Consider the following 15559-nt stretch of genomic DNA (forward strand, 5'->3'; position numbering starts at 1 on the left):
TCTTAACCCACCCAATCCTCTGCACACCTACACATGTTCCCCTCCCCTAAAAAAAAAAAATAAATCTACATTTTTTTTTTCTCCTGAGTTAGTGATTTCCCTCAGCCTGTGGCTTGTTTGAATGGGCTGGAAGTGACAGCCCTCCACTTGATGGCTACAGAGTAATCTTAGATAGCACGGATGGAAACCACATACAAAACGAATCCTCAGCACAAGTGACAGAAAATGTGAGGTCTCCCAAGGATATCAAAGATCCCAGTCTGGTTAGAAAAGTTCAGAAGATACCTATAAGATCTTTATTGCGACGATCCATGGAAAGGTTTCTCAGGGCAATTGACACAGCCCTCACAACCTTGTCGGAGTCGGACTGGAGCAGCTCCACAAGCACTGGTAAGCCTCTCTCCTTCCGCACTGTTGCACGGATGTACGTGGACCACTGATCAGAACACACAAGGGAAAAGAAACAACACAAAGGTATTGTGAGTTCATATACCTGCCCTTTCCTTGCCCCGGAACTTCTTTCAGTGCTGTAACTTATTTTTTTCCCTGCAAAGACTAGTTAGGCTGTGTGTGCTGATGCATCTATGACCTAACCCATCATTCAAGTTCATCAAGCACCAAGGAAGAAAGGATGTAGAAGTTCATCCTATTGCTTAGCAAGCTGCTGGGGAAAGAGGACAGAAATAGAAGGAAGGAGCATCATCTGCCAGTTTCTGTTCTGTACACACTCAGTGTGAAAACACATTCCTCTGGATTAGGAAAAAAGAGGTCATTGGGAGGGAACAGTAAAGCATCCAAGGCATCTGTTATCTTCTCCCACCTCCAATTTAATGCTTTTATTCAGTTTCATGATTGATTTTAAAATAAACTGTATTCAAGACAGCTATGAACTACCACCCTGCTGATCCTCAGGCTGCTGATCAGTCCCACTTTGCCACATGGTTCTGGAAGTGATCAGTCATACCTTTGAGAGAACTGCCTGATTAGTGCTGGGGATGCTTCAGAGGGGATATCACAGGACACTTTGGAGTGCCGTTTCCTAAGCAATCTGAGGATCCAATCAATTAAGTATTCAGGACACTTAATCATCTAACAACAGGCTTTTCTGAATGGACAAAGCAATGGTTAAGTAGTTTAAGTAGTAAAACCTGCTCATGGTTAAATCGTCATAAGCTCAGTGACACTTCCACTACATAAACACCATCTGTCCAGAAGATGCAAAACATCTTAAGTGGGCAAATAAGATGGAAATAATTTCTTTGGAATCCCCACATCCTTCATTTTTAAAGGAGATGTAAATGCACGAAGTAACAGCACACTTATAATGGCACATAGCTTTGTTCTTTACTTACACAAAGAAAACAAAAGAGACTAAAGAGAAGACTGCACTCACCGTCCAGTTGCCAGCACTGAGATTCTGCAAAGCCCCTGCCGCAGCTTCCAGAGTGTTGAAGTTCTGACTTTCGGTGAGGATGGAGAGGTACAGTCGGACCACATCTGGCTGGTACAGTAATTCAAAGCCTGCAGGTGAGCAAAGAGGAAAAAGGAGCGAGAGAAGCAGAGAAGACAATGTATGAATAAACACATAACGCGCCTTTATTTCATTGTGTAAGAGAACAGCCAAGAAAAAGCTACACCACAGGAAGAAGGGCTTCTGCCACGTCCAGGACATTTTATCCACAGTTGTTGAAAATGGTGCACACGGGAACTCATGCACAGGACATTCACCTGGGCTGAAGGTCCCTTTGCTTGTCTTCAGGTTGACAATTCTTTCTGAAATCTGTGCGATGTTATATACTGCCTAGCAGGCTGATTATATGCATGTAATAACAAGATGACAATACACAATTTTTGTCTGCAACAATTCTTACTTTGCATCTCTAGACTGGGTTGCAAATTCACCTTGCGCTCCTGTTTTCATTCAGATCTATCTCAGTATCTTTACAGACACCAACAGGGCCAAAAAGAGCAAGCCACACAACCACATCAGCCACCCCCTTCTCACACCTAGGTCACAAAAGAAAGATGCAAGACATCAAAGTGACTAAGATCCCCAGTGGGAAGGGAGAAATGCTGACTCCAGTTCTAATACTAGGTAAAGAAATACACTGGCATCATACCACATTGGGAGACTGTGACAGACACATACGTTAACTAAATATCCCCAGAGTCACTGTATCAGCTTCGCAGTTTAAACATGACAGGAAGGAGAACTATTCCCAGCTCTACCATGGATCTCATCTCCTTCTGTGATGCTAACTGACAGTAGCATCCATGTCTTGACTTGCTCATCCATAGAATTAGGATTTATCCATCTACCCACATTAAAAAGGGGGTCTTAGACAAGAAGTCCATCATTTCAAGTTGTAGCATATTTTGAAGCAATTTTTATCTATCTTTCTTCACTAAGTGTGGCACGACACACTCCTCTGATTAGGGAAGAGCATGCAAGCATCCAGTTAAAGGACTTGCCAGACAAACACAACCTCAAAGGTCAGGCTGCTGTTCAGATTATGTGAACAAAAAACTAAATCCTCTGAAGTGTTTTGGTAGGAAGGCACAAGCCACCTAGGGTCAACACAGACTCATCTGCAGTCACTATAGCTACAAGATATTTCTGGATTGGTGGCTCTTGGGGTATTTGCAGTAAGTTCAGCAGGCACTACCTACGAAAGGATTTCTGGAAAAACATGACATAAAAGAAAGCATAAAGGTGCAAATGAGCTTGGGCAAAGAGGAAATCTGAAGCTTGTTTTGAGCAGAATAATTTTTTTTATTATTTGTACACATGAAAAGAATGTTTTTCACATATCAAGATGCTGTCCTAGAAATGTAGCATATTTCAAAGCAAGTTTTCCACTAGCAAGACAGGAAACCTAAAAACACAAATTACTTCCTCTCTTCAGTACTTTCTCCTCAAAATCACCCATCTCTCATATACATATTTTTCAGCACATATCACAGATTATCATATTTCAGACATCTCAGATCAAACCTAGAAGCAAGAAAACTTAACAATGCTATCCTATCCTGGATAGGATATCCGACTAATTTTTTTCTTTCAAAAATTCTCCGTTGCTAAAGGCTTTCTGAAATTGAAGCCTTACATTTCAAATCTAACTGTTTCTTCATATTTTTCATACCAGTTATTGCTGTGGGGCTATGTGAGTCAAGATCTCAGAACTGAATACTTTAAACCTTGTATAACACTACCCATAAACATGCTAACCCCCTGGATATATGGGGCTTATTTATCCCATTGAAAGCAAGAAAACACACTTCATCAGCCAAGTGTTTCTTTGCTCCATACCAAAAAACCCGATCTATGCATGGGGATCCATAAGCTCCCATGTGCTGGCTCATACTTTCCCTGCTCAGCTTCTCACAGGCATCCCAGCAGACTTGCATTCTTCTCAAACGACTGGATAGTTAACCTGCTCCATGTCTGTGACTGGTTTTAATGCCACCACTTGCTTGCTACATGACACCCTACAGATATGTGCAAGCCGCAACAGATGGCAATCCCCAAAGGCATCCTGTGAATCCATACCACTTACTTTCCTCTTCTCTAATGTCCTCTCCTTGCATTGGGATCACTGCCCTCTATATTGAATGCTGAGAAAAACTGTAGTTACTTAATACATGAAGCATGAACAGTTGTATAGCTTTTCTCCATTCCTTGAATAAGATCGTGATTATCTGACTCCAATATGACCTTCATATCACCTTTTTCCTTCTGCCACTTCAGAAGGTGAATTGGCAATCTAAGAACTCCTCAAGAAAAAAAAACACTGCTGCCTGATAAGCATACAGTATTCCTTTCCTGAACACTAACACTTGAAAAATCTCTTAGGATAGCTTACTGGAATTTTGACTGTTATCTTTTAAGGAAGCTTTGCTGAAATGTAAATCAGATCAGCAGAAGACATGAAAGCAGCTTCATTAACAGATAATATTCATACAGAACATTTACTGCTTCTGTATTTGAGCTCAGACTCGCCTGTGGTTGAATAGTATGCAATTGTTCAGCCAGTCTTCTCCAACGGCTTTGTTTTTAAAGTGCCTAGTTATAATTTTGGCATACTTGGAAACAGTCCCACATGTTCACCCTCTCCTGTTATTTAAGTGCACTTTCTGTCAGTCTGTACGTTCCTTTTTGACTGGACACCCTTCTTTGCAGCACCTCACTGTGTATAAATACCAAGATGGAACAACCCTCTCACCTCTGCTTACCTCCTGTGGACAGAGCTGCATTCCAGTCACGCACCTCCCACCCGCTTTCTGTCATTACTTCTCTTCATGCATGAAAGCCTCTCCTTTTTCCTACTTACTAATGTAAGAGCATCTCACAAATGTCTTCACCTTCTCTCTTAAATAATGCACAGCATTTCCTTTACTGATTACCAGCACATTCCTGCTTTGGGCCACAATCCCTTAGCCAGTTTGGTGAATGATTCCCACCTTACTCCACACATCCCCACTTTCCAACTACATTTAAGCCTCTGTCTTATCAGCATCTGTTTTATACAGAGTTAGCAAGTGCTACGCACCATACATGAAACTCTGTCCTCCCTGATGTCTCCCCTGCTCCCCTCAACTGCTGCCTGAGCCCGATGATGCCAGAAAAAGGCAGGCAGGAGTTGCTAAACCAAAGTATTATGAATGCCCCTCATGGATGGCTGCTCATTAGCAGAGATGAGAACCTAATAGTGAGAAAGTTACTGCTGCACCGGAGGGTTTTTCCCTCATTGACAGCAAGCTGACACTTTTCATAAGCATTATAGTCCCTTAAAAGGAAACAAACAAGTTTTATATTTTCTCCATCTGCCTCCTGTCCTAATGAATCCAGCTCTGCTATTTATAGGATGCAATTTGTCTGAATTATTAAAAATTTCCTTCCAGTGTTGCGTGGAGGCCTCGCACATTTTTCCATGAAGCGCTTCAAGCACGTTCCTGGGAAGCACAGCTGGTCTCACCTCCATTAAGCACCTGCTTCTCTTCAAAACTGATTTCCTTAATTTCAAGATCATCTTAATTATTTTTTCAGGTAATGCTACTTTTGTGCAATACACGGCTAATTGCTTATATCCATTTCTTAAATGGAAATGAGAAAAGAGGGTCATTAGCGATAGGCAATACATCAAATGAGAAAAACATCCACTGTTTTTCTTTTTCTTTAAAAAGCTGTTTTAATTATAGCCCAGATTCAGCACTGCCCTTAAAAAGATAATTTCTCCTGGAATAAATGAGACTTTTCCATTGGTTATGGATTTGTGCTGAGTTGCAATCTACACTGTTTCCTCCTACAAAAGCTCGGGGATAAGTCATTTATTGCTTTTATTCATTGCAGAAAGCAAACAAGTTCACTATATTAGCTTTTGCCTTTTAGAGAAACAGAAAAATGCCTCAGACACCGATGTCCTTGTGAGCATCAGACTTTTTACAGCATCTAAGCATTCCCCCCAGCTAATGGCACAAATGTGTATACAAAGGAAGATCTTCCACATTAGACTCATCTTCACCAACATGCTGTAGTCTCATCTTTCTGAAAAAAAGAAAGATGAGCTTCTTTGCAGCAGAGTTGCTCAAAATTGGTAAATGGATTAGTTCTGTGTGAAGTTCATGCTACCAGGAGGTGCCAAGTGGATTATCCTTTATTTGCCCGCAGAACAGTGACAGCACAGACAGCAATTTCAATCCTGAATGGAAAACACCTGAGGAATTAACTGGGGCTGATTAGCCATCTCAGTCCATTCCACCCTCAGTCCCTGTGCTGAGAGTGATGCAGCAGTTCCTGGATTATCTCCTCCACAAACCTATTTGCTTTCATCTTGGCAATGCTGATCCTGTGCCTATACTTAGCTACATTCTGGCACTAACATAAAATACTGCACCAGGTGCCTATCTCTGATATGCCAGCTTAATCCCAAATTCGGACAACTCTCTTTGGAGCAAGGTTGCCAAATCTGTTCCCCTTCACCACCCATTCCATTCAGGATTTATTCTCCCCCTACAGGCATGGGAAATTACATACATGTGGATACTGGTCAGATGAGAGTTCTATTGCTGTAGCAGAAATGTGCTGCTTCATTTTCTATCCATACAAAAAACTCTGGGTTGCTGTTTAAAAAGAGAGGCAAACTTCATATGAAGCTGGAAGGATGATGGCAACACTGTAGGAAAAATGAAAAAAACTCCTAGCCCTAGGGGAAAAAAAACCCCCTCAAACACTAAAATGAACTCAGCTACTCATTCTTGCAGTGTCCATAGGCATGTTTACGTTAGTGTTTCGGACCACTTTCGAAGCAAATTTCCCACTTACCACTCTGGTTCCCAACACAGAGAACTCGCAGCACTACCTGGACTCCTTCTGAGATGACACTGAACCAAGAGATGCACTCCAGGACCGCACCGAGCGTGTGCCGACCAGGAACGGGGAAGTTCAAAGGCTGATCTGCTCGTCCTGAGCCACATCCACTGTGCTGGCCAATTCCAAGCACAAGATGTGGCAGCTACCGGCAGATGGAGCGAGAGGAGCCCAAACTGCAACTTCTCTGCAAGGTCATATACTAACAGACTTTGTAAAATAAGAAAGCAGCTCCCTAAGCAACTAGGAAGCTATGAGCCAAAAGAAGAAAAAAAAAAAAAAAAGAGGAAAAAAAGTAGTAAAGAATCATGTCAGTAAAAAACCGAACAATTTGATTCTGCAAGAAAGAAAAGCTCCACAGATCTTGGACTCCTGCCCTCTGCTGACAACAGGCTGGTAACTTAATTACAGCCTGTGTAGCTCATTGTTTGCAAGTTAAACAGTTGTAAAGCAGAGTTCAGAATTATTTGCTGCAGAAATGTTTTAGAACATGTAAGCAGCAAATCAGTGTGGCAGTTCAACCCCCTCCTTCCCGGAATGCCTCACCCCGCAGTATGGTTTTATAGTAGATTATGTGAAAAACCCCACAGAAGGCCAGGGGGAGGCAGCTGGTTACTTTTATAAAAACAGTAATCAGATCCTTAAAAAAAACGACCCATCAGCTCCATTCCATCTGTATGCTGTGCTTCAGCACCCGGTGCACAAAGCAGCTTGAATGCCAACGTAAACTTGCAAGATTCTTCTAATTGAAAGGCTTAACGGCAGCAAAAATGCAGCCAGCTCCAACAGAGCCAAATGCCTGGCATAATCGATCGAGAATGCAGCTCGATGCAGATACATGTAGAATACTGAGTGTCATATAACAGAGGCATAGCAAACTTCTGCAATGAATGAAGAAGAAATAATAGCTGGAAAGTTCTGAATAGTCCCTATAGCTTTCACTTCAAGGTACAGTAAATCAGGACAGGTATTACACTTACTGCAGAGATTCAATCATGAATGCAGCATCCACCACTGAGCAGGAGCTCTGAAGACAGACAGAACAGCCTTTGAATAGAATTGAAAAGAACAACCAGAATAATATGGGACACACGAGACTCAAATCAGGCTTGAGGGAATGTTTAAGAGGAGTTTCTTCTATTTAGAAAATGAACACCATAGTGTGTGACCTTTCCAACTAATCTACTAAATCACACACAAGTTCTAAAATTACGTAAACTCTTCCCAGATTACCATGTATTCCCACAATGAAAGAAGCAATGGCATGCTAGTCAAAAAGGAAAGCAAGCAGCCCCCCCGCCCCAAAGGCTCTAACAGAAACGTTACCAGCACTACCAAGAGTGAGGTATGCAAAAAAACAACACAAGGAGCTAGGCTGACTGCAGGGAAGGCAGGAAGACAGCAAAGAAAGGAAATGGGAGGGCAAGGCAGTGCAGGAGAAATAAGGATGCCTGGGAAAGCAAATGATCTTTTGCTATTTCTATTATTCTTTACGTTTCCCAAGCTCCACAAGCTGTCATCAAAGTAACTTCTCTTACAGAGAGTGCTTTGTAAGAGGTTGGTTATATTCCACTTCATATCCAAAGAATATGCAATTCAACAAAGAGATGGCTCAATTAAACACAACCCATTTTGACCTTGTGTGAGTCCCAGCACTTCTGGTTTCTGTGAACAGACATTTTAAAGCGAATACAATCTCCCCTTTCCAAAGGACCTGCAAGCTGTGTTTCTCCCAACAGCGTTTGACACACCGCCCAATAACAAAGGCTTTTTTCAAGCATATGCAGCTAAGTCTCTTGGCAACTGGAGATGTTCCATTAACAACCTTCTCTCCTCTGTTCACTAATCAGTAGCAAAGGCTCTGGAGGACCAATACTTAATAAGGATCTGAAAGCTGCTGCAGATAACTAGAGCACTACCCAAGCTACTAGTTCAAAAGGGGAATGGGCTGTCCCAGCAGGCCTGTTACTGAAGGGCAGGACATACCTGGCAGCCAGGCTGATGCAGAGAAGGGAGAGTTGCTAAAGGTCTCCGCAGAAAGGGAGGAGGCATGTGGGTGAACTGCAGCACAGTTAAGCATTTGTAGGTCACCTTTGGCAGTGTTTTTTGTTTAGTTTTGAGAAATACTATTGTTACAGGCAGCAATGCTTTGGACCCAAATTTAACAGCAAGCCCTTTGGCTGAATGATTAAAATGGATGGTTCATGTAAATAGCTTCCTTTACCCCAGTCCCAGAAGACTTGCATCTGACCATGGAGACTTTAAGTACAGTACATTAAATGTTAACACTTGCTTTCTTGCCAGGTTCTCTGATCCAAAGTTATTTTTATTTACTTCACAGCGATAACTGAATGCATTTTATTTTAAAGGGAACAGGACAATCATGTTATTCCAAAAGCAATTCTGTTTTGAAATGCAATTTATATCTAAAAATCAACCATTAAATAACATTCTCTCCCTCTCTCACATACACAAAACACCCATTGGAGTCTCTGCTTTGTGAGCCACACATCAAACAGGATCTGTTTGGAAGTGCAGGTTCCCCTTTTCCCATAACCAGTTTACCATGGTATTTGCAAGCTCCCAGAACACACTCCAGGCCCTGCATCACCACTGCAAAATCTCAAAATGGGACTTGGTTCAAAATCCTGGCTCACATACACAAGTGAATAGGAAACTACTTCGCAGCAAAAGCCTGCCAGCTCTGCAGGGTTTCACGGTGTGAGATTGCTAGCCCTGCAAGGGTACTGTACTCCTGGTGGATCAAACGCACCTGAAACTCTAAGCCAGGGGTGAACACTCTCCACTCTCTTGCCTGGGGAAATTCTGTGTCTGTGGTAGTCTTATGGGTTGTCCCTTACTCTTGTCTCAACCACTACAGTATTTTAGGACAAAAGACAGATTAGGTCTATCAGGCTGGTGATCTCACTGACAGCAGATCAATACGCCAGGAGAGCAGCAATGCAAATGCTCCTAGATGCAGGCAATCTTGCCTGCTGCCTTCAGGGAAGCTTCTTTCTGAAGCTTTCAGGTTGGACACATGCCTCTAACAGCTGATACCAAAAGGACACTGGGCACAGTGATGATGCCATTGCATTGGGGACTTCTTAAACAGACAGCAATTGTCGGCCCACGCATACAAGATCAGTACCAGGAGTGTCATCGACTATGTTATGTTTCCCTGGGAGAGAAAATCTGAATTTCCAGATGCTGTCTGCTGCATAACAGGAATATCAGAACAACAGTGGACAAGGCCAAATGTCCATGCTTATTCTTTTAGATCTCAGTGCTGCTGCTACTACTGTTGACCATGGGTGCTTCTGACATGTCTGTTCCTGTCTCTGCAAGGGTCCAGAATTACTGACTTGTTTTCTTTCTCCTCTCTGAAAGGACCCTGATGTTAGTGCATGGTGACCACTCACATGCCCCGAGTGCCTCCTTGTGTGTGGCACCAAACAGCTCAATTTTGTCACCCCTCTTTTTCAGCCACAGACAGCAATTCCAAGGACTGCACAATCCACGCTAGAAATAAGAGTATTACCCAGCCTGTCTGGCTCGTCTGGCTTCCAACATTTGGCCCATTTACACCAGTAGGAAATGCAGAAGCTCAGGGAGGTGTCAACTGACTGTAACCTCAGGTGTCAACTCAGAGCTGCAAACACAAGCCAAGAACATGTGAGGATGCCACAATAATCCAAATCCATAGCACAGCCAAATATCATTCCCTATGTGCAACTCTGGAAAGATGCAGTAATGAGGTGACACTAAAGAAAGCCTCATTCGATACAAGCAGGTGTGAAGATGGACCTCTCTTCTTAATGGGGAAAGCTTTTAAATGGAGAAAACTCTAGGCTGGAACCTGCTTAATCTCTGCCTTGGTAGGGCTTGAATTCACTGCTTTCTGGAGCACATTGCAAGCCTTTTCCATTTAGCTAAGCTTTCCCAAAGGAACAAAAGAGAGACGGCTGGCAAAGCTAATGAGGATTGGGAACTTGAGGAAAATTATTACTTTTCACATTATATAAACAAGTGTGTTTTTACAACTGTACATTCATGTATATATGCCAGAACATGTGTGTTTTCAGGGACTTTTCCTTAGACTGAAAAAAAATCAAAACGAGGTAAAACCATTTTCCTTACAAAACCCATATACAGCTCAGAAAAGCATGCTACTGCTTTTCTGACGATAGCTGCCATGTGATGCAGCTGAACAGACCTGAGATCCGAGACAGGGTCTTTTCACTGCCATTACTAGTGCAAATGCCTAATTGTCTAGCCCAACCGTCAGAAGGTTTGAGTTTACTGTATCAAACATGTTTATTAAAGAGAGAGATACTGAGTGATTCCCTGAAGGAAAGCCCATTTTAAAAAAAAAAAAAAAAAAAAAAAAATCACACCACAGCTATGTCCAATAGTAAAATACAATGTGTTGCTGTTAGTATCTTATCAACAAGTCCAACAGCCTCATAACACAAAAATGTCTCAGAACTAGAGTCATCACTGAAAATCAATAGCACTGTTAAGGGACTCCTTCCTTCAACTTGTGGCTGCCTGGACCTACCATTTTCTTTCCTCTGGTCTTTTGTGTGTGTTTAACTAAGGATCATGTGTTCCAAATTGCCATTTTTTGGCCTCAAGCCCCTGTAAAACTCAGCTTTGCAGTTCCAGATGCCAATCAGCTGCTTTGACTCCAGGAAGCTAATGAGCTTTTAGCTTCCTCCCAGCTCAGTAGTAGAAACCTGTCTGCAGAGAAAAGCTTACTGCAAAAGGAATCATGCATTAGAGTCCTTGGCTCCAGATGCCACTTAAGTACATTTATTTTATTAAAAAGATTCTGACATTATTCAGAACTGTTTAGATGTTGAACAGCTTTATAAACTTACTGTCAGAAAACCCTAGCAAGTAGAGAAGCACAGAAAGGGAGAAGAAATACTACAGAAGATAGCTGCATAGCAAGATAAGAAAGCCTACATGGCAATACTTGTAGTTAAAGTATCCACACACCCTCAGACATTAAGTACCAAGTTATGCAAGAAAGGTGGAAAAAGCATGGAAAACTCTTTCTTACCTCTGCAGACCTCTTAAGTATCTTCTTTCCCAAGAGAGACTGTATGAAATGCACTGGATCATGAGGCTGGGTACAGTCCCACTAAGTGCCCTCCCCACTATATGACTTATACTGGACATAGTAGGCCAGTAAATCAAAGCTTGTAAGGGGCTGTGGAGTGGAAGAGAGGCCACAGTGCTATATAGGGCAAAGCTGTAAGATCCAGCACCAGGTGGGAACCAGCTGCCACGACTGGAGAGCTCTGTGCTTACCCACCCGCAGGGTGGTACTGCAGAGCTGGCAGCTAAGGAAAGGCAGCAGCCAGCAATTCTGGCAGCCTGGCTGGTGTTGGGGTGGGGGGTGTGTGTGTGTGTGACTGCAACAAGCAGCCACTGCTTTGCCTGGATGCAGTGGCCACGCTCCTCCAGACCTCCATGGATGCTATTTCTCTCCACCAGGCCTGTGGGGAGTCAGGGTGTGGGAGGACCCACGGCACCTTGTGGGACCAGCCCTTCTCTGCCTTTATGCACTGGCATGCTGGCACTGAATCTTAACCAGCAAGGCAAAACCAAATCCTCCAATAACTTAGGAATTTACAGAAACAGGATTGTTTTGTCAGGTATGGGACTATGGGGGTTTCCACTGACTTCGCTTCAAAACACCGTTCCGCTGCTGAGGGACTTTCTGCTCTGGTTTGAAAGCCCACATGCTCCTGACAAGCGTTTGGATGTATCAGCAATGGGCACCGCTTAGAGCTGCACAGACAAGGATCGACAGACAGTATTTCCACTCGGGCTGGCACCTGTCAGGTTCTCCCCTTCGCAGCCTGTCTGAGTTTTATTTTCAGTGCCAAGGAAAAAACAACTTCAAGAAAAAAACTAAATCCTTCAGAGCTCACGCACACCGAACTACACTTGGAAGCCAATTTGAAAACTTCTTTCTGGGTTACTCATGCTTCACCAAGTCTACTTATACTTCCACTTCTCATCATTTTTATATAAAAATCTCATAAATGGTCATAAGCCATCACACAAGTATTTGGTTATTTATATCAACACTGCTGCTTGTTAGAGGCCTGTCTGCTTAATGCAGTTAAGGCAGCAGAACTCCACAGTTTGACTTCCTCAGATAAGACTGTCTATTCTCCAGTGGATCTACCCTCACAGAAACATCAAATACCTCAAAATACTTCCCAGTAGGAAGAAAATACTTCGATATAAACAACTAACCTTTTTTTTGGGGAAAGGTTATACAGAATCCAAGCTGAGAAGCAGCTAGCAGGTCCAGTCTCAGCCTAGAGAAATGAAAGATCAGTGACTCCTAATCACCGGAACTGATAACGGAAGTCTCTTTGGTTCATTATAAGCAGAGTTCTGCAATCTTGCCTTTACAAGCATTTTATAAGTGCCATGTGGAAAGACTCCCTCATGTTATTAAATAATGTATTATACACCAACCCAAACACTTCCTCCAATCCTGTTTGTGTCCTGAAATTGCTAATTAATTCCTGCTACAGCTTCCGAAGTCAAAAGTGTGTTTCAATTCCTCTCTCCATTTCATGAAAGCTGCCACATGCACCCAACAGCAGCCCAGTGCCTCTAATCTGTCTCAATTACAGTCACTGAGCTGCTGTCAGGCAATTCAAGTATCTCCCAAGCATCCAAGAAAAAGAATTTCATGTTTTCAATGTCAAATAAATGTCAGGCCAGAGTGGAAGCAGCACGAACAGAAGGTTTTCTTCAACTCCTCTAACAAAACACAGGCCTTGCAGCCCAGGTTTTCAAGGTACAGTATTTGGGTACTTAATTCTCATGGATTTCAGCATAAGCTAGAAACCTTAATGCCTTCAAACAGAGACTTTCCACCCATGCTCAAAGCACCATATCCAGGCAGGAACTACAGATGGTGAGAGGCAAGAGAAGATGCTGCTGCTCATCCCTCATTTGAATGCACTGGGACGTACCACATTGAAGGCAAGGAGTGAGGAGGTACTGTCTTCCTCTCTGCCAATCATTCTCTGCAGCTTTTTAGAAAAACAAGAAAATTTCTATTAAATGTAAACATGTCTGCTATTTGATGCGCTGACTGAATATTTGATAATCACAGGCAGAACTGACACAAAACCAGGTTCGGCCACAGAACTATAGGTTTCCTGGAAACACAGATCTTGCTATAAAACTTAAATTTGGATCAAAATGTGAGATAAACAACATGATCTGGAGAGAAGTAGCTCTCTGAAGTCCTAGCTGGCCAAACACACACACATTTTAAAAACCACAGGTAAATCTATTTGCAAGTTAAAAAAAAAAAAAAGGCAAAGAAGAAAGATTGGGGCCCCAGCATGTAGCAGTGAATGAGATCTTTAGTTGAAATGAATAAAGGAAAGAGAGACATTTTCCAAGAGACAACCAGGGAACATTACACAGCATCCAACTGTAGCCTGGCCTCACCTTTACCATCCTACAGGAATGGCACACATTCACCAACCACCAGAAAGTCATAGGAGAAATTTCACAACAAAGTCACAGCAGACGCTACCTCAAAGCAACTCTGACAGCTTCTTTGAAACCACTTCATGATGGTTAAAATAGTGAAAAGATCCCTAACCCAACAGCCACTTCGTTTAGGACAGTTTTCAATTTCAATGCAGCTTTCTTATGGTAATATTATGCAATTAAAAATTGAGCTTAAAACTACCCATGTAAAAGATTCTAATCAGAAGCTGACATTTACTGTGGAGGTTGTTCATGCCTATAGAAAACTCTAAAAAGGTCAGTGTAAGTGTAAATAAGGTGTGATACTTCCTCAAGAGTATCAAAATTTTCATCATGTTACAACCTATACCCATTTCTAATCATTCATATATGCAAGGCACTGTTATGAATGCCTTGATGGCTTCTCATGGGCCACCTGAGTCTGTAGCTGGATCTAGAAATCGGCCTCCAGACTGCCGTGAAAAGAGTGGCACCAAATTTCAAGTGTTTCAGGAAAGCTGGGATCCGGCCACACAGAAAACTGAAAATACAGTTTAGTTTCAATGGGTTCAGTCCCAGCGTTGCTTTCAGCAAGCAGGTATGCAGGATTTGGACCTGCTCGTTAGGATTTAACCATTAAGCAAAACCTTGCAGAACTGCCCAAATCTAAGTCACACATGCCTTTACCAAGTCTTAAGTTTTAGACACTAGCACTAGCTTGAAAGGAAGTACTCTCCTGGAAGCAGCTCTCATTTAATTGAATACATGGGATTAGGTCTCATGCTCCTAACACCCACACTTTCTCATTCTTTGAGAAATCCCAAACACTCTGCAATGCAACTAACACTTCAGTCATCCTTGACATTTCTCATCTCTCCTCTTACACATCTGCAAGTTGCCTTTTGTGCTCCACAGTGATCACTAGCGCGTTTTATGACTCAGTGCACAAAGCATCCCCAAAAGGGGAGTAGGAAACCTGCATGTGCAAGGAATGCAGACTTCCAATTTCCTAAGTGTTTAAAGGTCATTGGGGACACTCCACTTAAGGCAGAACCTTTCTGTAGATCTTATTCTTGTCCCCTCACATTATGAATAAGTCTTTGGAGATGCTTTTCTTGCTCATCACTTTTAAGTTCTCAGCAGGGCAAGATGCAATCATATGCTCAATCAGGATTACAGATTTGCTAGTTGCAATTTTACAGGTCTCAAAACAAAACTCATTAGATTAAATATTATTCCTGGGTTTGTATGAGAGGGATAAAAAGAAAAATGGAGTGGTCTTGCTACTTGGCTTGTTAGCATGAGCCAAAAAGAAATATACTGCTTTAGGAATCAGAAAATCTCACCTCTGTTCCCAGCTCTGCCACTGAAATGCCGTGTCACTGCACAACTCACTTCAGCAGTCCGTGTCCCCCTTTTCCCTCCCACACTATCTCTTCTAGACTTGGCCTGTTCAAGTAGACTGTCACAATGTGTCAGGTACTTACACTTTACTGAGGTTACTGGTAAAAGAGAATATGAAGTTGCTCTAAATGTCTCCTATAAAAGCAACAATATATTCAGTAAAGTAAGGATACCCTAAGGCCTGCAAAACAGGACTGAACTGGACATGAGGTAGAAGGATTGCTCTTTGCATACCCTTCCAGACAAACCTGAATCATGGTCTATTCC

The 15559-nt window shown here is 42.4% G+C and overlaps 1 protein-coding gene across 14 annotated transcripts in view; it reads right to left on the bottom strand.

Annotated features, from left to right (window-relative positions):
• Positions 1–15559, bottom strand: part of ARVCF (ARVCF delta catenin family member) — a 291281-nt gene that overhangs the window by 18711 nt on the left and 257011 nt on the right. For all 14 annotated transcript variants that reach the window (XM_074887416.1, XM_074887415.1, XM_074887413.1 and 11 more), the window contains 2 exons: positions 1394–1521; positions 286–436 (listed from right to left, as the gene is read on the bottom strand). In XM_074887416.1, coding sequence (XP_074743517.1) covers positions 286–436; positions 1394–1521 — 279 coding nt within the window. The remainder of the gene's footprint in view (positions 1–285; positions 437–1393; positions 1522–15559) is intronic.

This window comes from Strix uralensis, chromosome 17 (assembly GCF_047716275.1).
Source record: "Strix uralensis isolate ZFMK-TIS-50842 chromosome 17, bStrUra1, whole genome shotgun sequence".
Classification (NCBI taxonomy): Eukaryota; Metazoa; Chordata; class Aves; order Strigiformes; family Strigidae; genus Strix; species Strix uralensis.